This window comes from Ostrinia furnacalis, unplaced genomic scaffold, assembly GCF_004193835.3.
Source record: "Ostrinia furnacalis isolate ACB-3 unplaced genomic scaffold, ASM419383v2 OfSCF6699, whole genome shotgun sequence".
NCBI lineage: Eukaryota > Metazoa > Arthropoda > Insecta > Lepidoptera > Crambidae > Ostrinia > Ostrinia furnacalis.
In genome coordinates, this window is record NW_021136938.1 from 38,633 (window position 1) to 65,676 (window position 27,044).

At 39.5% G+C, this 27,044-nt stretch overlaps 5 protein-coding genes and 1 non-coding gene across 11 annotated transcripts in view; 4 read left to right on the forward strand and 2 right to left on the reverse strand.

Moving 5' to 3' along the window:
* The first annotated feature begins 705 nt into the window (after window positions 1-705).
* LOC114362727 (Alg13 UDP-N-acetylglucosaminyltransferase subunit) lies at window positions 706-2,008 on the forward strand. Its single transcript, XM_028318239.1, has one exon. It carries the CDS (start codon window positions 782-784, stop codon window positions 1,298-1,300), a length of 519 nt encoding a protein of 172 aa, XP_028174040.1. The 5' UTR covers window positions 706-781; the 3' UTR covers window positions 1,301-2,008.
* eca (transmembrane p24 trafficking protein eclair) lies at window positions 1,585-3,584 on the reverse strand. Its single transcript, XM_028318238.1, has 4 exons — window positions 3,357-3,584; window positions 3,040-3,263; window positions 2,505-2,648; window positions 1,585-2,144 (listed from the first exon to the last, which is right to left on the reverse strand). The coding sequence occupies exons 1-4, from the start codon at window positions 3,490-3,492 to the stop codon at window positions 1,995-1,997; spliced, it is 654 nt and encodes a 217-aa protein (XP_028174039.1). The 5' UTR covers window positions 3,493-3,584; the 3' UTR covers window positions 1,585-1,994.
* An 80-nt stretch (window positions 3,585-3,664) lies between these two features.
* Ddrgk1 (DDRGK domain containing 1) lies at window positions 3,665-6,761 on the forward strand. Its single transcript, XM_028318237.1, has 6 exons — window positions 3,665-3,999; window positions 4,279-4,374; window positions 4,691-4,806; window positions 5,211-5,342; window positions 5,977-6,153; window positions 6,436-6,761. Exons 1-6 carry the CDS (start codon window positions 3,906-3,908, stop codon window positions 6,694-6,696), a joined length of 876 nt encoding a protein of 291 aa, XP_028174038.1. The 5' UTR covers window positions 3,665-3,905; the 3' UTR covers window positions 6,697-6,761.
* TRNAK-CUU (transfer RNA lysine (anticodon CUU)) lies at window positions 6,270-6,342 on the forward strand. The gene has a single exon. It is a non-coding gene; the product is annotated as a tRNA-Lys (tRNA).
* A 20-nt stretch (window positions 6,762-6,781) lies between the features above and the next one.
* Nup107 (nuclear pore complex protein Nup107) lies at window positions 6,782-9,452 on the reverse strand. The gene has a single exon (XM_028318236.1). The coding sequence runs from the start codon at window positions 9,351-9,353 to the stop codon at window positions 6,828-6,830; it is 2,526 nt and encodes an 841-aa protein (XP_028174037.1). The 5' UTR covers window positions 9,354-9,452; the 3' UTR covers window positions 6,782-6,827.
* A 479-nt stretch (window positions 9,453-9,931) lies between these two features.
* The window catches only part of nsl1 (non-specific lethal 1), a 29,253-nt gene continuing 12,140 nt past the window's right edge, over window positions 9,932-27,044 (forward strand). The window contains exons 1-7 of one of the 6 annotated variants that reach the window (XM_028318244.1): window positions 9,932-9,952; window positions 11,248-11,339; window positions 13,645-14,718; window positions 17,214-17,340; window positions 21,632-21,831; window positions 22,494-22,645; window positions 25,399-25,563. In XM_028318244.1, the coding sequence (XP_028174045.1) occupies window positions 13,877-14,718; window positions 17,214-17,340; window positions 21,632-21,831; window positions 22,494-22,645; window positions 25,399-25,563 (1,486 nt within the window). In that variant the 5' untranslated portion in view covers window positions 9,932-9,952; window positions 11,248-11,339; window positions 13,645-13,876. Of the gene's footprint in view, window positions 9,953-11,247; window positions 11,340-12,661; window positions 12,677-13,168; window positions 14,719-17,213; window positions 17,341-21,631; window positions 21,832-22,493; window positions 22,646-25,398; window positions 25,564-27,044 lie in introns of those variants that run through there. The other 5 variants (XM_028318245.1, XM_028318241.1, XM_028318242.1 and 2 more) reach the window with 5 other exon arrangements.

Here is a 27,044-nt window from a genome sequence, read left to right on the forward strand (position 1 = left end):
TATTTTTTATCATTAGGTACTTTGCTCTTGTTTTAGGGCCTTAGGTAGGGCATTTCCGGTCGAGCTGCTCATCTCACTCAAGGCTCTGCTTGCTAAGACTTTAAACTTCCTGAACATCCTGTCATTTTTTTGTGTAAGGAAGTCAAATGAATCATTGTCGACTATTTTCTAATGTAAACATTTTTATTTTCTGTTCAATCCTTTACTATCTTTCGAATCATATACCGAAAAATTGGTTGAGACATTTAGGACACCCTGCACGAGACTAGCGAAAGGTCAGGACCAGTTAATAATGCACACTAATTACGGCAGCCGGCTAAGCCTGATTGCCGTAACCGTGACGCGTGTGTATCACTTCTGGATTAGATTGATGTTTCTGGAGCAAACGATAGTATTGTAATAATGTAAAACGGCCTCGAAGTTGGTAGTTGCCTCTACTGTAGGTATAGTAAGATGTATGAGTACGATTGCACAAATCCTTGTATATATTATTTTAATGGATTGACGAAAGGATTATCGATGTTCAACTGAAAAAATTGCTTACCAAAAGAATACATAAATCCCTATCGATATTATTTATATCAAGTGCATTTTATTAAAAAATAAATTATAATTAATTGTATGTACCTATTTTTCTTTGCTTAAAATAAAAAAAAGTCATAATGTCAAATCTTGACATGTGACAGTAATGACAGATGACAGTCGGCCAACTTCGCGACGTCATTGCTGAATGTTTGTTTACCTGATTGATCTGAAGAAGTTTTGAAAGAAATTCAAGTAAATGTCGAAAAAATACCAAAAATGTTTCATCACGGTGGGTACAACACGTTTCGATTTGCTCGTCGAGACCATCATGACTCCTTCAGTTCTAAAAAGCCTAAAGAATATGGGTTGCAAAGTGATAACCTTGCAAATCGGCAATAGTGATTTCCAGCCAGGTATTTACGATAAAGAAGGGGTTCAAATTAACGCATATAGATTGAAAGATTCTATATTGGACGATATAAACAACGCGGACCTTGTTATCAGCCACGCAGGAGCTGGGAGCTGCTTAGAAGTCCTAGAAGCTCGGAAACCTTTACTGGTGGTTGTAAATGAGGAACTAATGGACAACCATCAGATAGAGCTAGCTGAGCAGTTGCAAGTGGACGGGCATTTGTATTATTGCACCTGTGACACCATCGAAAGTACATTAGATATGCTAGACTTTGGTATGTTGAACCCATTCCCGAAGCCAGATCCAACATTATTTATTAGGTATTTAGATGATGTGTTTAGAGTTAAACCTAAGGCTAAATAATTGTAAGTTTCTCGTGTTTTATAATGTACAGTAACTTTTAATCTTACAGCATAGTAAGTGTAAATAAATATAATACCTAATACCTTGTCTAAATTATTTGAAAAATGTGTTATTATACTTTTATTTTATAAAAGAGTAGAAACAGACAATAAAGGGAAACATCAACCTAAACACTATAGCAACTTATGCAGTTGTAATATGTATGATTTTGCAAGAAAACTGTGTAGTTTTGACTGTGCAAAATGAAATGGCTGTTTGCTCAAAAATTATTTATTTATTTAATAAAATAGAATACAATAAACTATTAATGTGATGTGCTTCATTCCATATTACTTATATTTTTATTTATTTAAAATCTTTATTGCACACAAAAAACAGTTAGTTGGATAAAAAAGCAGGTCATAAGTCCAGCAGGACTGCAATTCGCTGAAATTTTGAATACAAAGATGTATATAGTTTTTTTGTTTTGTTTATTATTAAAATAAGATAAAATCTTACTTACTTACAACTTTTGCTGTGTCAATTTGAATAAATAATGTACTTGTGGAATAATTTAGTTTTATTGAAAAATATACAGATCATTCACAATACACAACAGGACAACAAAACTATCAAAAATTGTTTGTATTAAACTACTTAGAACAGAAAAGTGAACTGAAAATGAAAAATACAATGTAAAACAATGAAGTTTTGTTTACACTAATTTCTTAGCCTCGAAGAAACTCTTGAGATGTCTCATCTGCCAGTAGCCAATGCCAACGAGCACACCGGTCTGAAGTAAACTCCACCAGAGGACTCTCTGGTTTGTGCTTTCTGAAGTTTGTCTGAAACGTTCTTCACGATGCTGCAATTAAAAAAAAAACATTTTTAGAACAGGATTATTTTTAAATATTACTAATTCTGGACAGTAACAAATGCAATGGAAAGTAGCTTTTAATATAACTGCATATTCATAAGCTAGCTTAAATCTAAATCTGGTTATTGTTTTAAAAATATTTTTTTTTTATTCTATAATTTAAGGAGGGTTTCTTCTGAAAGAAGATGACACCCTCATAGAACTCACACATGATTAACAACTATGATAAAAAATTATATTCAAGCCATATGGTATTTAAGAATTTTACCAAATATTATGTAAACTGGGTGTCCTGTACCATTGTAATAAGATTTAGATTTAGAGTCAATGGAAAAAAAATATTCTTACCCTTTGGTAGCTCTGCTCCTTAGTGATCTGGTGCACCTGGTCCAGAAGCTGACGTATCCTCAGCTGCAGCTCCGTCAGCTTGTCCTTTTGTGCCACATTGGCATAGTCCACCGCGTGCTCACCGACTTGGATGTCCAAGTGGACCTGGATATTGTTTAACAAGTAATTAGTAAACATGAAAGATGTCTTCATTCAGCATTTTAGTAATATTCCTTTTATAGCTTGCATTTTCTTTTATTACTTTTAGTGTCATTTTACATAAATCAAGATTTTTTTTTTTGCATTTACTGGATCAGCAAGGCAACTGACACCATTAAAGATTGTTGTACAAATAATAACTTGTAAATATTTGTTCTGTACAGTTCCAAATCATATTGAGAATTGTTAAAATTGAACTTTGTTGACACAAGTGTTTAATAACAGCAATATCATGATGTCACAATAATTTTATGTGACTTTTTGTGCAAGTAATAATATATGAAGGAAAATTCACTAATTCTCGACTGGACTACAATAGTAGACAGAAAGAACTCACTCTCAACTGTGATCCACTGAACCAAGACGTGCTATTGGAGTACATGCAGATGACGTGCTCTCCCGGGACATTTGATGTGAAAGAGATCATGCCTTCTGACGAGTACACGCGCGACAGCACCACCCGGTCGTTGCTGTCCCTCACTTCCACGTGCATGCCGATGCCAGGAGTCGACGGCATAAACCCGCCCGACCGGGGGTCGTACAACTCCACCTTGTAGTTTACTGAAAACGTTACCATACCATTAAAACCACTGCTTTTATTAACATCCTAACTGTACACTTTCTAATAAGATAAAACGAACTCAAAAGCCTCACCTATTACTGAAGTGTCATCGGGTATTTCTTCAATGAAACATTTCCTTTCCCCTTCAGCTATGTGGAAATACAAAGCCGAAGTCAAGTCCAACAATAGGAACAATGATAAAACTGATGAAATCCTAAATAATTCCATATTTTTGTGGATATTGTATTCGGCGAAAACCAAAATCACAATCGACAGAAAATTGACATTACACACGTCACCTCAACACAAATGTCAAAAGATTGTTCCGTTGCAAGCATGTATCGGTTGCTGAACGATTCCTTGGCATTTATTTTCGTATAGATTGCAGAATGCTAGAGTCCGAAACTAGCCTCTCTTGATTTTTAAGTAATTAAAAAAAAAATTTGACATAAGAGCGATTGTTGTTGATGACGTACCTATCGAAATAAAATATTCCTAAAATATTTTGTGCCTCACAATTAACGAAAACTACGCATAATGATAATAAAACCTACTATATTTGTGTAACCTACAGTGATATTTGTAATTAACTTAACCATTAGGTAATTTCAGTGATCTATCGCAGAAAATCTGTTACAACAATGGATCCATTTATTGTTGCTGCAATTATTAGTGCTATAGTCATATTAGTGCTCTCTGTTGCATTTTTAAAAGTATGCCAAGTGAAACCACAAGGTAAGATTTATTAATTGATCACAAGAAATTGTATTCCACCTCTGAATCATACAATAAAACAGCCCTATGAAATACGTCTATTCCGACCTTTCATCCCTCTTATAAGCCCTAAAATCCCCGTAAGATCTCTGTGTAAAAGTTTAATTGAAGATACAAGTACATTTCTAAGCAATAGAGGTTATTTGAAAAAAAAATCCAGGACGTATTCCTATTAGAATATCAACTGCAAGAACATAATGAAGGTAATATTATTTAAATGCTTATATTTTCCGTTTGCAGCTGGAGCCAGACCAAGAGCAGCTGCAGTGCAGAGAGATGGCGGCCCTGGCAGAGTGCAGGCAGTCAGAAACCAGAGGGCCAGGATGAGAGCTAATGGTATAATAACTACTATTTTTTCTGTTTACTCTGAAGGTTAACATGCAGATAAGATTTATATGGCATTACAAAAAAGATAAGGAAATAAAATTCACCTAACAATATTGCTAATCTATTTAAACAATAATTTGAATAGATTAGAGATTTTTTATTACATAATAGATTTTTTTAACAAATGAAGAAGTAGCTAGCAGAGCTGGATGAAAAAAGAAAGATCATACATTATTGGCATAGCACTAAGGCTACGTCAAATTCTTTGTTTCAAGATCTTGTATACTTTCATAATAAAACAGACCTAATCATTTAATTTTCACAGCTGCTCGTCACCAAGTTGACCTGGCCGATGAACCGGAAGCGGAGGAAGAAGCGGATGACGGAAACATGCCGGAGACTTCCGGCAAAGTTGAATTTGATGACAAAATGGGTGCCAAGGTAATATAATTAAGTTACTTTTTTATTTGTTTTGTCTACAATGGGGAAGCTCTTAGCCTCTCACCAGATGGAAAATGATAATCAGTCTTAAGGCAGCAGGGACCTTCTTCTGGAATCCTCATCCACAGAGGAACTGGCTATCTTACCTCCCATCTGCCTCCAAAACTCTATTTTTGACTTAACTTTTATGTTTGGTATTATTTAGTAGATTTAGATAGACATTTCAACATTTTATCATTCCTATTTTGGCCAATAAGAATGATCAGCAATTCCAACTGGTTTTTATCTTCTATAATAAAATTTTACTATCAATTTACTAACTTTGTTAGGGTACCTAGAAACTATAAATAACATTTTGTAGTGTTTCAATTTTTTTCTAATGTCTGATAAAATTATCTTTTCAGAAACGAGCTAAGATGGAAGCTAAGCTAGAGAAGAAGAAGGCAAGAGAAGCTGAAGAGCAAATGAGAGAGATGAAAAAGAAAAGAGACGAAGAGATTGAGGAAGAGAGACGGAAAGTAGAGGAGAAAAAGGAGGTTAGTCATCAAATCCTTAGACTGAGTTGCACCACCTTACTTTAACCTATACTATCTATAACAATAACCAGTGTTTGTTAAAGTATGATGGTACAACCCAGCCAAGTTAGCAGTACAAAGTTTTCTATTTTGATTGCTTACAAAGTAAAAAATATATTTTATTACTGCCAGAAAATCAGCTACATACCCACAGCTGAAAAAGTGATGGGAATACTGTTTGGTATCATAATTTTGATGCCCTTGCTGAGACCCTTACCCAGACCCTTGCCCTTGCTGATACCCTTGCCTGACTGAGATTCTTTGCCAATAAAAATACAAAACCTACCTCAGATCCGTACTCTTGCCGAAATCCACATCACAGGAAAAAGGCACTAACAATCTACAGAAAAGAAAAAAAAACCTACCAAAAATGCATCATCATCATCAACAGCCCTTTACAGTCCACTGCAGCTGGACTATGAGCCTCCTCCACTATAGTGGAGGCTTTTGCCACAATCTCCACGCTTGGCAGGCGGGTTGAAGATCTCACTTTAAGTCGCCTCTTACGACACCCGCGGGAAGAGTAAGGGTTGGTGTCAAATGAATTCTACTTTACCAAAAATTACTGAAATGTAATATGCCATTGTTTTTATAGGAAGAGGAACGCCAACGTGAGGAGGCTGAAAGGAAAGCAGAGGAGGAACGTAAGAGGCGCGAGCAAGAGGAATACGAGGCTATGAAGGCCGCCTTCAGCGTCGACAGCGAGGGCTTCGAAGAAAATGAGGAGCAGGACCGCGAGAGTCTGCTGCGAGACTTCATCGAATACATCAAAGTAAACTCAACCTTAACACTATTGTCAAATAAACCAATTTGGATTATATCTTCAGAAATAGACTGGCTACGCATAAAACCAAGATACTGTTATGAAATTTCGTTGTCTCAGCATAAGCCCGGCTAGCTCAGTCGGTAGAGCATGAGACTCTTAATCTCAGGGTCGTGGGTTCGAGCCCCACGTTGGGCGCAAATATTTTTGCATTTTATTTTCTTGCATAATTTTAAGTTATTGTGAGTGAATAATATTCCATGTTTAATTTGTTGTTTTTTTTTATTCCAGGCACAAAAAGTCGTGCTGCTAGAAGATTTGGCTGCACACTTCAAACTGAAGACACAAGCAGCCATTGACAGAATTACAGACCTCCAATCATCTGGGGATCTTACTGGTGTTATCGACGACAGAGGGAAATTCATTTACATATCGCAAAAGGAACTGGAAGACGTAGCGAAATTCATTAAACAAAGGGGGCGCGTATCAATAACAGATTTAGCCGAGAGTAGCAATGAATTAATTAATCTAAACCCAGTTACAGTGTCATAGATTTTGCAAAGAAAAATATTTGTTAATTTTATGTGTTGATACTTAAAATTTTAGGAGATTCAATATGTAAAATAAAATGAACACATTGTTATACAAAATGTTTTATTTTATTGAAAAAAAAAATTAACAAATTATTCATCATTAATTTCGTAACCAAACATATCTTTTCCTTTCTCTAATAACAAAAGAGATGATTCCTTGATCCTATCCAAAACTTCAACAAGTTTAGCCTTTGTGAACATCTTGTACAATCCTCTATTTTCACCCGATATGAGGTTGCACAGTTTCAATGCTTCTTTGTGGCTATCAATATCTTCTCCACTTTGTAATATTTTCAGGATTAAAATTACAACCTCAGGTATACACAGACGTCTCAGCGTCTCCAGTTGCTTCAGTCTCTCTTGTTTTTCATCTTCATCAAAGTTGTCAGAGGAGACACTGTCATTCTCATCTTGAAGCCAGCCACTAGGGAATAATAACACGTTGTACAACAAATTCTTCGTGTGCCGCGATTGGTGGAGCACAGCATTCAACCAGCGCGCTTTCTGTTGCTCAACTTGGGCGCATCTCTGCTCATGGTGAACTTTGTCAGAGAACGTTGCATCTTGAGGCAGTGGTTCCACATCTTTTGGCTGTCCACTTATGAAATGTCTGTACCAAGTGGCAAATCCTTCAATAGCTTCCAGGTAAGCCTTCAGACATAGGTGCTCTCTCAGTTCAGAGCAGTTGGTGGGTACTTTGTTCAAAAAATCAGGAAACATTTTATTCACATTAACAACACAAGCTAATGCAGCATCAGTATTTCCTATAAATATGAATGTACGTATCATGGCATTACTCAACCATAAAGTTTCTTGCAACTGGTTGGTAATGAGGGACAACCATTCCAGGGACGAAATAACTTTAGTGATCAATGTTTTGTCTTTTTCAACCGAAGATGTCTGAGTAAAGGTTAAATCTAAGTTGCCATAGCCTTGTTGAATATCAGTGATAGCCTTTTTTATAGCAACCCTTGCAGAAGCTGCAACATCAATGCCTGCATCATCACCTGCCTTCACGACTCCCTGCCTGTACTCACTTTTGTGAATATGATCCATCAATTCAGCATATAATTCAATTTGACGCTCTATTGGCACAGTAGATGTATAATAAGCAATCAGTTCAGGGCATTCTGAGGACCCATCTATTAGCTTAGCTATAAGCTGGGTAACATATTTCTCCAATATCTTGTCCCCTACATCATGTTGAGGGTCCTTGCCCATTTGTCTCAAAATTAATATGAGATGGGCCAAAAATCGTATGAACCTTTCTTCAGCAGTGTCAATCCATTGTAAAGAGTCTTGCATAATGGCTCTAATGTTTCCAAGCATTAAGTGACGTTGACATGTTTGATAGTTTGATTCCTTTTTGCCATCCATCAATGACTTTACAGCACCAAATACTTGTTGGAGAGATTGTTCTTCAATTTGAAGTTCATTTTGCAACAATTCCAAAACATCCATGGGAGTAGTGTTAGCATCAGCAGTTAAATGATGTTCATGTAAAAACTTGTCAACCCTGGCTTCTATTTGTACCCTCAAATGTGCCCAAAGTAGATCTTCCCAGTTTCCTTGGCACGCTTGTATAGCACTAGCCAAATGGCCACACAGTATGCCTACAGCAGCCTTGTAGTGAATGTTTTCAGATACGCTATTAGCAATTCCAAGAGAACACCATTTCCATAAATCTCGAGAAGGATTCCCAGATATTTCAAGGGGAGCGTTTTCATCTTCTCTCGGTAGATAATGAAGCAATATCCATCCCTGTAGGACCGCCCCGCGCCATGCCTGTCCAGCACTGATACACAAGGAGACTGCTTCTTTAAATTTTCCACATCTCACTTCAGTAAATATTCTTTTGCATAAATCATTATCATCTTTGAGATCATCTGAATGTATTGACTTATTTTGACGCCTAGGTGCATCTGGGTCCATACAAGTTATCATAGCCTTATTTTTTTCTTTATTGAATAAACTTGACCCAATCAACAATTGATGTAGTGTATTACTCCAATGTATGTTGTTTCCGATCACTGGTGCCGAAGTCTTAGTGGCTTCTTCTTGGTAAGCAGCAGTAGCTTCCAACCAATCAACCAATAATTGTAACAGTCGCAACTCTGAATCAGACTGAAACAATGCACCAACCAATTCCTGTTGTGATAAAGTTGGTTCTTTTATCAAGTCGTCCAAAGATTCTGGGTGTTCAGTTATAGAATCAGAATACAAACAGTAAAGCAGCTTCCAGGTATTGGCTTCTTCAGCCAGCCAGTAGTTGTGAGCATTGTACCGATTCCATGGTTCCACCAATTCCAGTGAATCGCAACAAACTTGACTTAACCTCGCTAATGTATCAAGTACATCGTTTGAACGACTTATTAGTATTATCTCAAAAAAAGCCTCGCTCAAACCATCACCAGCGCTTCCTGTGTTAACTAACACTGAAGATTCATCCAAAACTTGCCTCAAGCTCGTATCATTCAGAGTTTTAAAAATTGAGGTTTCATTTAGTATCGGCGACAAATTCAAAGTGTCTTCTCTGTGTAACAAATGCTTACTTCGCTTGTTTCTAATCGGGGTATGTTGTGAGGAATGTAACAGGAGACTTTTATCGAAATTCATTATGTAGTCACTAGTTTTAATCGAATTTAATAAACTAATGTAATTTTTGCGCCCAGCACAAGCTTTAGCCGGAAACAAACATTTGTCAACTGCCAGACAATGTCAATGTGACATTTGCTAGATACAGATTATATCACACATTCAAATACTAAATATCACTTCTTTAATAATCATGATGAAACTATTAACATTTTGAAGAATATTTCATTTCAGAGTAGTTAGAAAGAATTAAAACATATGAAATAGTAGTATTAACAATGAATATGAGTATTAATGGTACTCTAATAATACGATGAAAGCATAATCTTGGCTGCGATAAAAGTATAGTTTATGATATTTGAACGATGCCTACCGGAAGTATGAACATAATTAAGTACTTTTACTCTAAGATTTAACAAATTAGTAATCATATACATTGCTATTGAACGTAAGTGCGGTAAATTATTATAAATTAAATTTTAATAAAACAATTCTCATGAAAAAACTCGATTTGTATTATAAGATATTTATAACTTTTCAACCTGTCTTTCTTTCAGCATCAACCACCGAACTAAACCATCAACCAACATTCACTGTTGAACTCTTCTGCGCTGTGGCTGGTAAGGAAAATTAGGAACAAATTGTGTTTATCATACATAAATCTATACTTACATAAAATAATAAAAGCATACATTACAAATTGCTTATTTTAGTTTCTAAATTATAATGAAATAAGTTGCTTTTAAAACTTTGGATCTAAAAATATATCCTTGAAAGGTTTGCTAATTTCTAAAAAAAATATTTTCGTATGAATCCTAAGTTCTATGTTGAAATAAGAATTGCTATGTTGTAGTAGGTAATATTATTATTCAAGTAGTTTAAAAAGTAAGTACCTACCTAACACTAAAATTTAGGTAAATAAATGTTTATCATAGTTACTGCAAAGTAACCATTAGAAACTGAATTCACCCATAACTTATTGTAAAACTGTTTTGTTTTAGGCATGAATCGCTTATTATTTTGATTGCTTTGAATATTTCTTTACATTTTATCCATAAATCCATCTGAAGATTTGGAGCATCAGCTGTTTTTTTATTAGAACTAATTGCTAAACTAAAAGGGACATAACTAAAAATATTTTATATAATGTAGTTGAGAGATAATAGGACTAAAGTGCTTGAGACATTGTTAAAAGTTTTTTTTTCAATGATTGTCAAGGTTAAGGAATTACCTAACAATCATCAAAATCTTAATACTATTGGAAGAAGCCTAGGTAAGCAAGCTAGCAAGTAGGTATTTACTTTGTGTAAACCATTTATTCAGTAATTTGTACTTACATATTCTAGCTCTAATGAAATCAGAGCTTAACTACTTTTTATTTCTTATTATAAGGTGGGTATTTATTAATCATAATAATAATACCTATAGCAAGAAAATTTTATCTTTTTAATGAATTATTACTTTTTTTCAATGTGTTTTTTTGTAAGTAAATATTAAAATATCAATCTCTCAGACCCACCTACTATAAACACCTATTCTGAATATTGTTGTCCTATTTATTATGTTATTCATTCTAATGAGCTTTTTTTGAAGACTTGGGATTTTCTTTAGTTCTTGCCTGTGAGTATAAATAATGTAGATGGGTAGGTAAGTAATAAGGCAGAACCACAAAAAAAAACAGATAAGCATCAATAAATAAACTAATGCATTTTTTTAAACCTATAATAATGAAAATATTTTTAGTTTTGAACTTATTGTCATTTTTGAGTGACAAAATAATTTGCAACTTTTGCTGTCAAGATACAACTGTCAGTCAATTTGGTTTGGGATATCTAGGTAGCAAACAGATGATTGTGATTTAAAATTACTATTCTCCTTTAATCTTGATATAATGTTGTATATTTTGGTGTTGCAGAAATGAGGAGCAATTCAAGATGTGGGGAAGCCACAATATTCAAAGAAAAGTGTATTTTGTATGTGCATCATACAACATGGGAAAATTTAAAGGTGAGAAGTTTGGATAATGTTGTAATTAGTATTTACAGGTAAAATTCATATTTTAATTCATTATTGAGACATAAACTTCAGTAGCTAGGTGCTTACATAAATTTTTTTGTTCTTTATTGTTGGATTTATGTGTTGGTAATTAAGTAAGTACAAAACTTGAAATAATTAATTTCATTAATATTTTAAAGCAAAAAATGCACCTACACAAGAAATAGCTATGTTTATATTAATTCGGTGTGACGTTAGACGTGACACAAATTAAATAATTGAACTGATACCGCTCATTTTTTATTAGAACAACATTTTTACTTTTAGTTATTGCTTCAGTCTTTTTAGTAAATTGTATTGGCTAAATAATTTTGGAATTTTTGAAGTAAAAATAATAGATACTTCTCTACTTATTTGTTACAAAATATTCGAACAAAATTAGTCATTGGATTTTTTAAAACGCCACAATTAACCTTAACAAATATTGATCTTATAAGTTTATAAGCGAATACTTAGACATTAATAGAATTATCTTTCCATACTAACTGCTAATACGGCTGTACATAAATTGTTACATTTATTAATAAAATATACCTATATTGGTCGGTCTAACCCAATTATTACAAATGATTTTACATAAGTAACTATTTACAAGTCGATCTAGTAATGATTTTGTCTTAAAATCTACTATTCTTTTAATTAATTTTGTATGATGATAACCTATCTGCAAATATATTAGGAAAATGTTGATAGGTTTAGCAGCAGCCTTATAAAGCAACAAACTAACCACCTAAATTAATTTTCTTTCTTTGAACATTTTGAAGAAAACAGAAGCATATTTGGTTTCATAAATTAAAATATTTTGTGACTAGCACTAGGTAATTAGCTATGTGCTGTCTTGCTAAAATAAATTTCAGCGATTCAGAAAACTAGCGGAATTTATGCATCAGTATATCAGTATGCATTTTTAGGCCCAATTTTTTCTATTTTGTCATGGTAGGTCTAAATAGATAGGCAGATAGATTTTAAATGAATGCCGTCTATCGCAGTGTAGGTTACGGATTAGGTACCGATAATTAAAATGGTTAAGTTAAAACTAATGCATAAAATCGACTGTGCATCGAACTTGTTTACGCGATCATTAAAATTAAAATAGGTAAATTCTTTTAGAAACCTATCTTGTGGCCAAAATTCTCTAAGCATTTTTTTAAGCTGTGCTTTGTCTAAGTACAGCTGTCAAACAGTACAGTAACGCGTTGTTTTGCTACGTAGAACGGAACGCAGAATGTTGATAACTTTGCTTTGTATTTTATATCACTACCTTGCGCTGCGATTGTTTTTGATAAAAGGTTAATTAATTTTATTGAAAGTTATATAAATTGCTTAGTAAATTAATTTTAAGTTAACATACTTGTCTATGATAGTGATATAAACCTACATAACCTATAAAGTACATACTTCATTATCTTACCTATGGCTATACCGGAAGTTTTGAACTTTTTATGTACTTTTATTTTTCATATGTTGTGAAAAACTGGGTTACGTTTAGAAAATATTAAAACATAATTTTCAATTTATTTGTTTAATCGTGAAAGTGGCAATTTTTTTATATTGGAAACTTATTGGAATAATTACTTACTTAGTCGTTTCACTACTTTTTTCAATAATTTATTTGTTCTACTCGTAAATGAAGTATTACTGATAAAAGGAAAGGTTTTTATTAATAGTTGATAGTATCCTAATTCAGAAATCTATTGTAAATGCTACCGAATAAACCAGTTAAATATTTGAGTATCTTTTCGACTTTACCGCGCAAGTACCACCTAGTTCAAGGACAGCGTAATCTTTCTCTTTCATTTTTACTATGTTTTGCTGAGACAGCGATATAATTACTGTGTCTCTATGGCGTTTCGTCAGTTCAGTTTGTGTCGCGGAATACGAGCGTTTACTTACTACCTACTCCAGTCAAATAATGTTTTTGGCTATATTCCGCCATTAACCTGATACGATGCTTTGTTTAAATTATGAACAGTGATGTTGTGAACATTTGAACCCTGTAGAAAAAACAGTGTCATTCCAATAGTGAGCAAATAAGTGTCTTCGAAGTGTATCATTTCCTGTTTCTATCGTACAGAAACAAGCAACTGCGACCGCTAGCGTACTCTTTTCGTTATCACGTGGGTCAAATTTCGAATTAGTATGTGCCTAAATAGAATAAATTTCTCACATTGGTAAACAAATTGTGTTGAGTGATGAAAATGTGTTGTGTGGATAGACAAAGACCGGACTGTAATCCGTCATAAACGTTGTTTTTCAGAAGCGCGCCGAACTGCAGTCGGGCCGTCTGTGTTGGCTCGTTATGGAGCCGGCGGGAGACTGATTATTCGGAGAATGTGCTCTTTGGATTGCGGTTTAGTGCAGTGCATAATAGTGTCAGTGTTGTGAACGGTTTAAAATCGTTGAGTGTTACATAAGGGTGGGATGTGCTTACTAAAGAGCCCGCCCTGACCCGTCGGGCGCCGGCGTCCGCGGCGGGCGACGCGCGTGTCATGGCTCCTGCGCTCTCAGTCACACCTGGAGAGGCCCACACGTTCGACGCCGCCGAGGAAACTGATAAGCCCATCACGCACCGTAGACGGGCGCTCGCGTCCGTCGATAACCTCGCGATACCCATGGAGGAGGACGATATGGGGCTCCAAAACCAGCCTAGTCTTGCCAAAGATTCACAAGAGATGGAACAGATTCTTGTCGATTTGGGCAGCAGTGATCTTGCTCAAGTTGACTTACTTCAAGCTATCAAAACATTTGATAGTGGAGGAGATGGTTTATCAACAGGTGATGCGGATGCCATATTTCCACTAAGTGGCTTTGACTTGACCGAAACAACAGAATCTGAGAGTGATGCTGCAGAAGATCGCGTAAGAACCATGCAAGTACGCTTAGAACGTCGTTGTGCTTTCCTACAAAGAAGGTTAAGAATACTTCAAGCCAAGACTATAGGAAAAAGAGTCTCTGAGGAAGCCGCTCAAAGCTTTGACAAGTGCATCAAAGGTGCTCGCAAGGAGGCAGTGGGCAGACCGGTGGGGTTCAAAGCCTTTTTGAAAAGAATAGAGACAATGTCTACATTGCAAGCGAGTGCATCCTCGCGGTCGGTGATTGGCCCTAAGTATTACCGTACAGGGAATTCAAAAGTTGATGCATCAAAATCGAATAGTGTGGGTATAGCTTCGGGGACCCTGGCTGGTCTGGAGGACACGGCTGGGGCGCTGCGGTCGCACCTCTCTGTGGTGAGGCACGAGCTGGACTCTGATGCCACGGCCTCGTCATCTGGAGCAGAGAGCAATGATGAGGCTGTCACATACAACAATCCTCACCAACAGCAAATGCCTATGTAAGTTGTTTCACTTTCATATCTTATCAGAGGTTACTGCCCTCTAAACCAAAATCAGGGAAATAGGAGGACTCACTAATGATGTGATTGTTGTGAATTAGTTTTAGAGTTATTAAACTTTGATGAAATGCTAGATAAAAAAACCAACAATGAGTTAGTTTCAATGCTGTTGTTAACTATTGCATCATTCACTGCTGTTGCCATAACTGCTGTAGTGATATGCAAAAGTCCAATTAGGCTTGGCCCATTCAATTGAAGAATCAGATTATCATTTTATTTAGGTAGTTTTATTGTGTAGTGTTTAACTGCATTAATAGTAATATAAGGGCATGCCAAATGTTAGGTTAGCTTTTTGGTTTGTTAAAGTTGTTTAGGAATTTGTTTACAAAACAAACTTATTTCCTTAAATTAGGTATTGAAAACCATTATTTACAAGAACATCCTAATAAGGATCTAATTAGCTATTACACCTTTTGTAAATGTAAACATTGAGGCTACAAATACTTGTAAGTGAAGCTTTCAGGGCTAGTTATCCAGCTTATCATTTAACTTAAATTGAATGAAATCTAAACACCTAAATCTCTATTAAATTCCACTAAAGTGACCAATTGTGTATCATGATCAATGACTATAAAAAAGGAATGGTTTGTGGCCAAAGCTGTTAACATTCCATATTTACATAGGATTAGCTTTGTGGATATAAGATTATAAATATTTGGCAATAATAATATTTATCAGGCCTATTGAATGTTACACAAAAATGCATAGGCTTCTAAGAGATAAGATAAGAAACCAGTCCCATAGCTTTCTATGCCAGATTTCTTCAAAGTTATGTTCTGCCATGCCATTATTTAAAGACTTATATCACTTGGCTACACTATGCTGTGTGAAATCTAATTCCCTTTGCTGTGATTTTTCCCTATCATTTTTTAAATAAATATTAACATTTAGTTAGGTGAAAGTATATTTTATGTAGATTTTCTCCTAGTGCTTATTGGATTTCATTGTAATTGTTATTTTATGTGATGATTAAATAATACAAATACATATAAATACTGGCATTGCCATCTATGTGATAAAAATAATAAAATTTTTCAATTCAAAGTTTTCCTCATATTAAATGCAATACTTGTCATTACAATCTAGTGTACTTGATGTTAGATAGTTTGTAGGCAGACTTGAAAAGGTTAGCTGTAATATCCTTGAATGGGCAGAATTACATTCTAATATCACCTGTAATTCAAGGCTATTTATAATCTAAATCAACAATATTAGTATTATTATGTATGAAAATTCTTATGGCACAATGATTTCCCACATTTATTTTAATATGCTGTGATAACTCTCTTACAACAAAATGCTTCAAATACACAGCATAGGTTTATGTTCAGTCAGACTCATCTATGTAAGATAGAATAAAGAGAAGGGGAAGGGTATATTTTATACTAGCTTTCCGCCCGCGGCTTCGCCCGCGTGGAATTTTGTCTGTCACAGAAAAACTTTATCGCGCGCGTCCTTGTTTCAAAAACCGGAATAAAAACTATCCTATGTTCTTTCCCGGGACTCAAACTATCTCTATGCCAAATTTCATCAAAATCGGTTGCGAGGTTTAAGCGGGAAAGCGTAACAGACAGACAGACAGAGTTACTTTCGCATTTATAATATTAGTTGGGATTTGATTCAAACTAGAGAGATAAAAAATTGTTCTGATTCTGATACTAGGTAGTACTAGGTAGGCTTTTTTATGTAGTAATTAAGTTTATTTCAACCAAATTAAGTCTCACTTTTGGACAAAGGCCTCCCCCAAGGATTTCCATAACGACCGGTCCTGCGCTGCCCGCATCCAGGCTCTTCACGTGACCTTCACCAGATCGTCGGTCCACCTAGAGCAGTGGTTCTTAACCTTTGAGTCATGAGGGACCATTTTACCAAATTTCTGTCTTGTCAGGGACCACCTCATAATCAGTCAAAACCAGTTTGACTGCAAATATCAGTGGTTTTGACCAAGGTGTGCAAGTGCACTTCGTGGACCACTTGGAATGCCTCCAGGGACCACCAGTGGTCCGCGGACCACCGGTTAAGAACCACTGACCTAGAGGGAGGCCTGCACAATTCAGTTCAACTGTATTAAATCCAAATCAAATGTATTTTCTTGACTCTTCAATAAAACAGATATTTTATGTACTTCTAAAATCGGTCATCATCGCCAGTACCAGAGTAAATACAAATGAGTAGGTCATCTTCATAGAAACGCACGGGCGCGGTTTGTATGTGAGCGCGCCAACACGTATGCGGCGCACACGCACACACTGACAAAATTTAGCGGGGAGCCAGTCGTGGTTGCGCCGAATTTTGACAGTGTGTGCGTGCGCGCCGCATACGTATATTGACGCGCTCACATACAAACCGCGCTCGGTGCGTTTCTATGAAGATGACCTACTCATTTGTATTTACTCTGCCAGTACACTGGATGTAAAACTCTGACGTCATTGCAGAGAGAAACGCGCGCTCTGGTCGTATCAGAAGTCGCGGTCGTCGGTGGCGTCCCGCTGGTGCTGGCTGCAGGCCCAGATACAGGAGCTGGAATACAAGATACGCCAGCACACCGAACTGCACAAACAGGTGCGTGGTTGTACTAGATCAGGGTTTCTCAAACTTTCGGCTTCACGAAACCCTGTTCAAGTTTCCGGGGGACAGTGTACCCCTTCTTCTTCTTCTTATCGTATAGTTTTAAGTCCCTTTTTTCTTTTTTTTTATTCTCTTTTTTATCGTGTTGACAACAAACCTACACAATGTCAGCCCAAAACTCCGCTACAAGAGTGGCGTTGTCAGCAGCATTAATTAAATCCTCCTGCGTGCAGTTGCTCGCGGGCACTCACGACATCATGTGCTTTATATCGACATATTTATTACATCGACATGTTTATACCTCTAAACTAGCTATTTAAGTCCCCCCAGGGGCGTGCCTGTTTCTTGTCGCAAATGGAGTCAATTATACGAGTAATTTTGGACAATATTTCAACCTTAATTCTGCCACCATTGCGTAAATTTTGAACCCCTGGCGTCGAATGGCGATACCTTAGGGGTTCGCGTACCCCACTTTGAGAAACCCTGTAGTAGACTGTAGGAATAGGACTAGGGACTATTATAAAACATGTGTCATCAATCATCATACACCAACGTCCGTAAAAGGCGGCCTCGCGCTGGTGGCGGGGTTACTCCGAAAAACATCAACCGAAATTTCGAATGTTGCTTGCTATCCCTCTCACACAAAGCGAGATGCCAGTGCGAGCGACAGTGACAGATATACCCGAAACTACGTAAACGGAATTTCGGAGTAGCCCCCCTGGCTGCGAGCGAGATCCAGGAGTTAGAGTACAAGATCCGATAGCACCGAACTGCACAAACAGGTGCGTGGTTACTTTAGGCTGTAGCCACAGTCATAGACACAAGTGTAGGCGCGTGGGACAACAGTGCCACATGTTTTGTAACAACAAAGCATGTGTCATACACTAACGTCCGTATAAAGGCAGCTTCGCTCCTCGATAGAGACAAGCGATCGAGACAGAGACCGCGACCGTTAGGCCGGGTTTCCACCAAGGCGGAATGGAGCGGAGAAGTGTTTTGAATAACAAATCAGATTCTTCTCGGCTCCACCTTGGTGGAAACCGGGCCTTACTTGACTTTAGGCAATTTTAAGCGAGCGAGACAGTCAGGAGACGAGAGACCTAACCAATCTCTTGTCTCGGTCGTTTATCTATAAGACGGAACTAATCGCCGACTGAAAACAAATGCCATAGATTATGTGATGGATTAAAGTTGATCCAACCAGTCAAAAGCTTCAATCTATTATTGAGATTGTAGCTTTACAAAAATATCCGCGCTAATAGACTGTCAATTTCAATCACTCGTATTTCGTAACTTGACTGAAACAGTAAACTGTCTCAGAGATCCCAAGATTATTCCACATTGCAATCAAAGATATGTTTACTCAAATTACGGTTTCAATGTTAGTCGGCCTTATTGGTCGCAAGATTGCGAAAGTCTATTAGCACGATAACTTCGATAACATGGGTATTTCGTACCCATCTGGCAAACAAACTACAAACACGTGTAAAAAAAGAGCTTCTGAAAAAACCGACCGACGAAGCACGGTCAACTTTCCATCAGGTCACTGTTCAGTATTTCAAACTGCCAGTTTTCAGTATTTTCATTTTATCTACATATTTTTCACCTAGGAATTGAATCGAATCGAACCGAAGGAGGAACGTGTACAATCTCTAATATAGCGAAAGGTCAGCGCCATTGTGCTGGTTAGCAAAGAACGCAATAAATGTGTTTTTAACAAAGTATTATTATATTTCATGCGTTATTTAGAGAGTAGAGTAATATTATTTTGATAGAACATGTATGAGCTACCTTAGTAGCCTGAATACCCATAAGAACTGGTTTTTTAACTTATAATAAGAGAAAGTGTCAAAAAAGTTCCCATTTCGATGGGATCGCCCACAACATGGCATATACGCATTCTATGCTCTCGCCGTGTAGTAGTTAAGTGTACTTATTAAATTGCAGCTAAAGTACATTTAAAACGTGAATAGTATAAAAACATTTTCATAATATGAAATGTTTTGAAAAACGTAACTTTCTCTAATATTGCTGTTAGTTGTTACATGTAACAGATGCTAATTTTCATTCTAAGTTTCTATGTATTAACGATATCAGCGTTTAATTCAACTTTGTCTTTCCTTTTTTCTCTTATTCAAAGAACCGGTTCTTATGTGTTTTCAGGCAAATAAAGCTTGTTGAGACATGTTCTATGGGTATCAAGGTCAGGAGGGTTCGTCTTATTGCACAATGTTTCATCATCTCAAACTCAACATATTCAGTTGGGTTCGAGATTTATTGATGCGGGACTACTTGTAGTTGGAAATATATTCTGTTTTGTCTATATTTTCAGTTCGTGATTCAAAAAATTGGTTATATTGCAGGAATATTGCGTGATCTGTAAAAAATGCATTCGATCGCCGTCAGGCGGCAGACGACGGAGAATAGCTTTTATTAGTCGATCTTTTTTGAAATATCATAAATAGTCCACTGAAAAATATCATTTATGTATTCAGTTTATAAATCATGACAATCCATTCTTACAAAATCGTTTGTCTTGACCGATTGACTGATGTAAAACGCACGCGTTTAATGCAACCGAGTCTAGAAAGCTGAAATTCGGTACATTGTTTTGTTTTATAAAATCCTCCTTGTGAGGATACACATCCATAATGTAGCTCCTTTGGTCCAATTTTTATGCAGGTTAGTATGACTTAACAAAAATCAATATTCAGAATGTATTTCGAGTTCTTGACTGGACTAAAATCCAAATTTCTATTTTGATTTGCATCGTTTCGTTATACGGGTATATCAAATCAAAATCTTACGTAATGTTATGTAACGTCTCATTAAATTGCCTTCATAGAAGAAAGCTTACAAAATTCATCTGCGTAATAAATGCGCACATCAGAGATTACAGTTCAGTCGGAACATTGGTTAGTTGTGTTATCAGTTAACCTTATTACCTTGTTAAAGGTTTAACCAAAAGCTATTACGGGATCACGCCTTTCCCAATGAGGGCTATCGTTTTTATACTTAACAGTTGGCACCCCTGGCGATTGACAGGACCTTACTCTACAGTGGCGCCATCTGGATGAGTGCAAATGCGATAGTCCTCCTACCACTTTAGCGCTCACCAGTTGGTGCCACTGTCTTCGCTACTAGCAAGTGACAGGACCTTACTCTACAGTGGCGCTAACTGGTGAGCGCTAAAACGATAGCCCTCATTAATCAGATTCAATTTCCGTGAGATCGGAGCTGGCGGGGGGTTGCTTTATCCAATCATCGTCGTCGACAGTTGCAAATTGCATTGCACATGTCGCATAAGCGCGTCCACTATACGGTTTGAGGTCTGTTTTGATCTAGATTCTAGAAAATATTCCGTGATTTAAGTGGGAATGTTTGTCTCTCTCAATTATGCATGCAGACTGACTACTGAATGGATGTGATAAATATAGTTTCCCTGAATACCACTGAATGTATTATTTTGTTAGCGAAATCACAGAATAATAATAAGTACTGCGAAATGTCTGTTTCTTTTAGATGTTAAACCTTTTAAAAGCTGTATAAATACAGTTTTATAGTCGAGTTGGCTAGCAAAATAGCTGACATTGTATTTTGTCCAATAGGAATCCTATAATGTGTACAGAACTGAGAATCATGCTCCCCCTTTTTACCCTAATGTGCCGTCTAAAGGATTAGTACGGGCTACTCCGAAACACTGTCTATGTATGTAGTTTCGGGCTATCTGCCATCGTTGCACATGCTGGCAACTCGCTTTGCGTGAGAGGAATGGGGCAGCATTCGAAACTTTGGATAACGCATTTCGGAGTAACTCCGCAAAAGGCGAAATTTTTTAGTGTTAAGAAGTTTCTGAGTAATCCCTTACCCCGCACAGGGTGGAAATTTTTGTAATATTTAAGGAGCTGTACACCATGCCATACAGAAACCGCATGGCGGCACATATAATCGCTTTCTGCAGGTCAGCTACCAAACCGCTTACTACCTCAATGTGTTTTTGACTTAGGCTGTGGTCCCCTATAAACGCCGAAGGCCGCCTATAGCGTAGGCTGCGTCACAATATAATGCTTTAGAAATGTACTATTGTGGTCTCTTCCATAAGTGGACTTCGGCATGAACGTCCTAGGCAACGTTCAGACGTGATAGAAATTTTTGACGCTGCGAATAGCGTTTATCCCATTAATCTCCAAGTGTTCGCATATGACCGCGTAACAATGATTCATCTATTGTGTCTCGATTCGCGGGCTTGAAGACCGTAGCCTTAAACGAAACGTCTTTACCACAGGTCCGCGAAGCCAAAGGCGCGGTTCAGTTCGAGGGTGAGCCGGTAGGCTACGAGGGCAGCTTGCCGGGAACATCGGACGACGGCGAGACGTGCGCCCGCGTGCGACCGCTGCGCCGCGACACCTTCAAGAAGCGCAAACTGCTGCAGATGCACAATCTGCACCTCGCCACCAGTAAAGCTGCGAAACCTTCGGACATCAGGTGAGTGGAGGTTTTATGCTATTTTGTAAGAAGAGACATATCAAAGTCACATTTGAAGGACGAAAATCTTTATTCAATTTAGACCATGATTCAAGAACCCATGAACGTCAAAATAAAAGAAAAAAGGGTCTCTACACCTATAATATCTCCTCATAAAGGTAGCAGGAAGGCGCTGGATGCTGGCCGCTATCAACCGGTCTACATGGAAATCATTGAGAGAGGCCTTTTTTTTAAGGGACGCGAGCTGGTAGCTTTAAGAGCTTTTCCAGCTTCAGCGGGCCGAGTGGCGAGTACAGAAGGTATTCTAGACGTTTGGCGATCGTCGGTCGCCGTATCGAGCGCATAAGGCGTCCGATCAGTGGCGAACCCAACTAGAGGGTTGCCCACCGCGGTGTTGGACCAAAGTCCCCCCCCCCCACTCTTGGCTATGAAAAAGAGAAAACCTTTGAAAAAGAGGCTGAAAATAGTGTCTGAATTTCTTGCGCTGCTTCTTCTCAGCACTGGCCCATTTATTGTCCTGAAGCAGTGGTAAGGGTTAATACTGGGACATGTAAAAGTGCTTTTTTAAAGCCTACTTACAGAAATAAATGAGTTTTAAGAGTTTTATGAGTTTTTTATGCTTATCTTTGAAGCACATTGTAACAAACTGTACCAATCTCCAGGTGTTCGTGCGAGTACAAAGTGGAGAGTTGCGGCGTGTGCACGGGCCGCGCCGAGCCGCTGCAGCCCGCGCCGCCCGCCAGCACGCTGCCGCCCGCCGTGCGCGTGGCGCGCGTCGTGCCCGGCTACCATCCCGTGCTCAGCGACGCGCAGGGTAAGTGCTTAGCACCTGGGCAGCACCTGGGCAAACACATCCTAAAGCCCACAAGATGTAAAACATATCGCCCCCCAAAAGATACTGCGTTACCTCGATGCAGGACTCGAAGGCAGTGGCAGTACTAATCTACGCGATCTGTCACCACCTGATGCTTGGCACCCGGGGCGGACCGTATTGTATTCGATTCGATATTAGTAAAGCCTGGTCCGTGAGCACGTAGAATCCCGTCCAATGACCCCAAGCTACCGTCCGATAATCGCGCGAGCGATAATCGCGCGTAATTATGTTGCTGTCGCGACTGTGCGACACGCGCCCGCAGTGAGTGTGCGAGCGCGACAGCAACATAACTACGTGCGAGCGATAAAGACGTGTAGCTTGGGGTCATTGGACGGGATTCTACGTGCTCGCTGAGCCGCTGCAGCCCGCGCCGCCCGCCAGCACGCTGCCGCCCGCCGTGCGCGTGGCGCGCGTCGCGCCCGGCTACCATCCCGTGCTCAGCGACGCGCAGGGTGAGTGTGCTATTAGCATAGTCCGTCCGGCTATCAGCATAGTCCGTCTGCTATCAGCATAGTCCGTCCGGCTATCAGCATAGTCCGTCTGCTATCAGCATAGTCTGCGCTGCAGTCACGCTACTAAACGCCCTAATGTGAAAGCGCTCTAAGGGCCGTCGGGCGTAGTGATACTGTCGCGCGTTTCGTAAACAAGCGACAGCATCGCAACTAACGCAGGTTAGTCACATTTGCAACGCACTACAGAAGCGATGCTAACGCGCTACTATCGCGCTACAGCAGCGCGACTGTATCGATGCAAACGGTCGGACGACAGCATCGGAGAGAGAACGGAACTAGGGTTACTGAATCGTGTTTGCATTGCGACAGAAGCGCTTTTATGCGAGGGAACACAGCTAAAGCCTGGTCCGTGAGCACGTAGAATCCCGTCCAATGACCCCAAGCCGCCCATCCTTGTCGCTCGCACGTAATTATGTTGCTGTCACGCTCGCACACTCACTGCGGCAGTCGCGACAGCAATATAATTACGCGCGAGCGATAAGGATGGGTAGCTTGGGGTCATTGGACGGGATTCTACGTGCTCACGGACCAGGCTTTACTAATATCGAATCGAATACAATACGGTCCGCCCCGGGTGCCAAGCATCAGGTGGTGACAGATCGCGTAGATTAGTACTGCCACTGTCTTCGAGTGCACGCGTGCCCGGCACTAGGGGAGAGTTGCGGCGTGTGCACGGGCCGCGCCGAGCCGCTGCAGCCCGCGCCGCCCGCCAGCACGCTGCCGCCCGCCGTGCGCGTGGCGCGCGTCGCGCCCGGCTACCACCCCGTGCTCAGCGACGCGCAGGGTGAGTGCTTAGGATAGGGTGTTCCAAGAGGCAGATGAAACGCCACTGCCATTCTCACGGACTGCGGACCTTTGATGACCTAGGCAAACATCCAAAAGGCTTCCACATACCAAACGCGGGTCAGAAGCAGTGCTGGTCAGTTGCAGCGCGGCAGTAGACAGTGCCTACCTGCTATAGTCTGGTCCGTGAGCACGTAGAATTTTGTCCAATGACCCCAAGCTACCCATCCACATACGTAGATTTCAACGATTTAGGCGGCCAAAACCCAGTTTTCCAAAATCAATCTATTGAAAAATAAACCATGTACGCGGGTAGTACACACTTCCAGGAATACCATGGTACCTTTTTCAATGTTCAACGAGCGCAAATCTACCCTCTAGAGTAGTCTGAATGCGATAGTTCGCTTAACGTGTATGTATTTGTTTTCGGGCGCTCTTAAACTTACAACTTTTGTAAATTGCATATTTATTTTCAAAACCATTGTTTTCGAGTAACTGTGGTGGATTGCGATAATTAAGGATAGAGCCTATGTTTTTCAACAGTAATTTACTTAGTTTTTGTTTTCCTAAATATATTTAAAAATTGTCAAAGATAGCTGTATCAGAAATGAGATTTTTTTTGTATTTTTTATTTTAAAGTGGTCGTTTAACTAACTTCAGGGTCCGTCCGAGCAATAATTTCTTTATTTTTTAATAGTTTACATATTGTTCTTAAAATCTGCAAAAAAATTTGCCGCGGAAACCCGCGCTTTTTTAAATTAACAGTATTTGAAGATTTGGAGAAAAAATTGAGCAAAATATCATTTTATTGCTACTTTGTATTAAATCCATTTACTTTTTATTTTAGGCCTGTCTGGTGCCTCGGGTACTAAAGTAGTTACTCGGAATTACTTATTTGACCAGATACAAAGGCAAAATTTACCAAGTTTCAGTGATAAACTTGATTTTTATGAAGATTTTCTTTTGAGTCGTTATGGAGACACAGAAAATGCTGAAAAGAGTTTGAAGCAAAGTTCTTCTTATGTGAAAAGCTAATTCAAGAAGAGGTGGATGAAAGCCAATAAACATGAAGAAGTGTTTTTGGATGGGTAGCTTGGGGTCATTGGACGGGATTCTACGTGCTCACGGACCAGGCTTTACCACCCCGTGCTGAGCGACGCGCAGGGTGAGTGCTTAGGATGTGGGGTGTGGTGTGCAGGGTGAGTGCGGGGCAAAGACCTTTAAAGGGGGGCGCGGGCCATCAGTGTACTTAAGTATAAGAAAGAAAAAGAATCGAATCGAAGTACTAACACGATTTTGGAACAATATTATCCAAAATTGAACACGTATAAACACTTTATAAGATCACCACATGCCATAATGGACAGCAATCGCTAACCAATCTATTTCTTCTTGCAGACATACCCGAGTCAGTCCACGTGTCAGCGCTAGTGTCGCGCTCGTGGTTCCGACCGCGCGCCGGGCCGGGCCGGCCGCGCGGCGCGCACCACGCGGCCCTACCGCGCGCGCACGCGCAGGCCCCAGCCCAGCCGCCCAGCAGGCTCCACAAGAAACACCCCACGCGTAAGTAATCGATCCACAAAGCTATAGGTTTTTCGTCGCATCTACGCCCAAAACACGCCGAGTAGGCATCAAGAATCGCGTGAGTAATTGATAGTAGAACACACTTTATTGTATACCAGACCAGACGAAAAAATATACACAAAAATATAGGGGGGGACAATTGACACAAATCAATAGGTTTTTGCTTTGCACCTAAGCGCAGAACACGCCGAGTAGGTATTACTAGAAATGCCATAGGCGTGAGTAGCCGATCTACAAATCTTTGCGCCCAAGCCCAGGCGTCCAGGAGGTTCACAAGAAACGCCCCACGCCACGCGTGAGTTATCGGTCTATAAATCTATAGTGTGTCGCTGCTTCGCGTCCAGTAGCTACAGGCATCAAGAGAAGCCTTCAACGCATAAGTGACTGGTCCACAAATCTATGTCGGCACTAAAGCCTGGTCCGTGAGCACGTAGAATCCCGTCCAATGACCCCAAACTACCCATCCTTATCGCTCGCGCGTAATTATATTGCTGTTGCGACTGTGCGACGCGCGGACGGACCAGGCTTTAGTATCGCGCGCGTGGTTCCAGTCACTACCACGCGCTCACGCTCAAGCTCAAGCCCAGACGCCCAGCAGGCTCCACAAGAAACACCCCACGCGTGAGTAACTGCTCCACAAACACTAGGTCAGTCCACGCGTCAGCACTAGTATTGCGTGGTTACGGCCGCGCGGCGCGCACAACGCATCACTACCGCGCGCGCACGCGCAGGCTCCAGCCCAGCCGCCCAGCAGGCTCCACAAGAAACACCCCACGCGTAAGTAATCGATCCACAAAGCTATAGGTTTTTCGTCGCATCTACGCCCAAAACACGCCGAGTAGGCATCAAAAATCGCATGAGTAACTGATAGTAAAACACACTTTATTGTACACCAGATCAGACGTAAAATATACACAAAAATATAGGAGGGGACAATTGACACAAATCAATAGGTTTTTGCTTTGCACCTAAGCGCAGAACACGCCGAGTAGGTATCACTAGAAATGCCATACGCGTGAGTAGCCGATCTACAAATCTATCTTTGCGCCCATGCTCACGTCCAGGCCCAAGCAGAGGCGCCCAGCAGGTGTAATAAGAAACGTCCCACGCGTGAGTAATCGCTCCATAAAATATCTATAGTTAGTGTCTATAGTCTGTCGCTGCTTCGCGTCCAGACCACGCCGAGTAGGCATCAAGAAGCCTTCCACGCGGAAATCAATGTCAGCACTAGTATCGCGCGCGTGGTTCCGGTCACTACCACGCGCATACGCGCAAACTCATGCACAGGCGCTTAGCAGGCTTCACAAGAAACACCCCACGCGTGAGTAACTAGTCCACAAACACTAGGTCAGTCCACGTGTCAGCGCTAGTGTCGCGCTCGTGGTTCAGACCGCGCGCCGGGCCGGGCCGGCCGCCCAGCAGGCTTCACAAGAAACACCCCACGCGTGAGTAACTAGTCC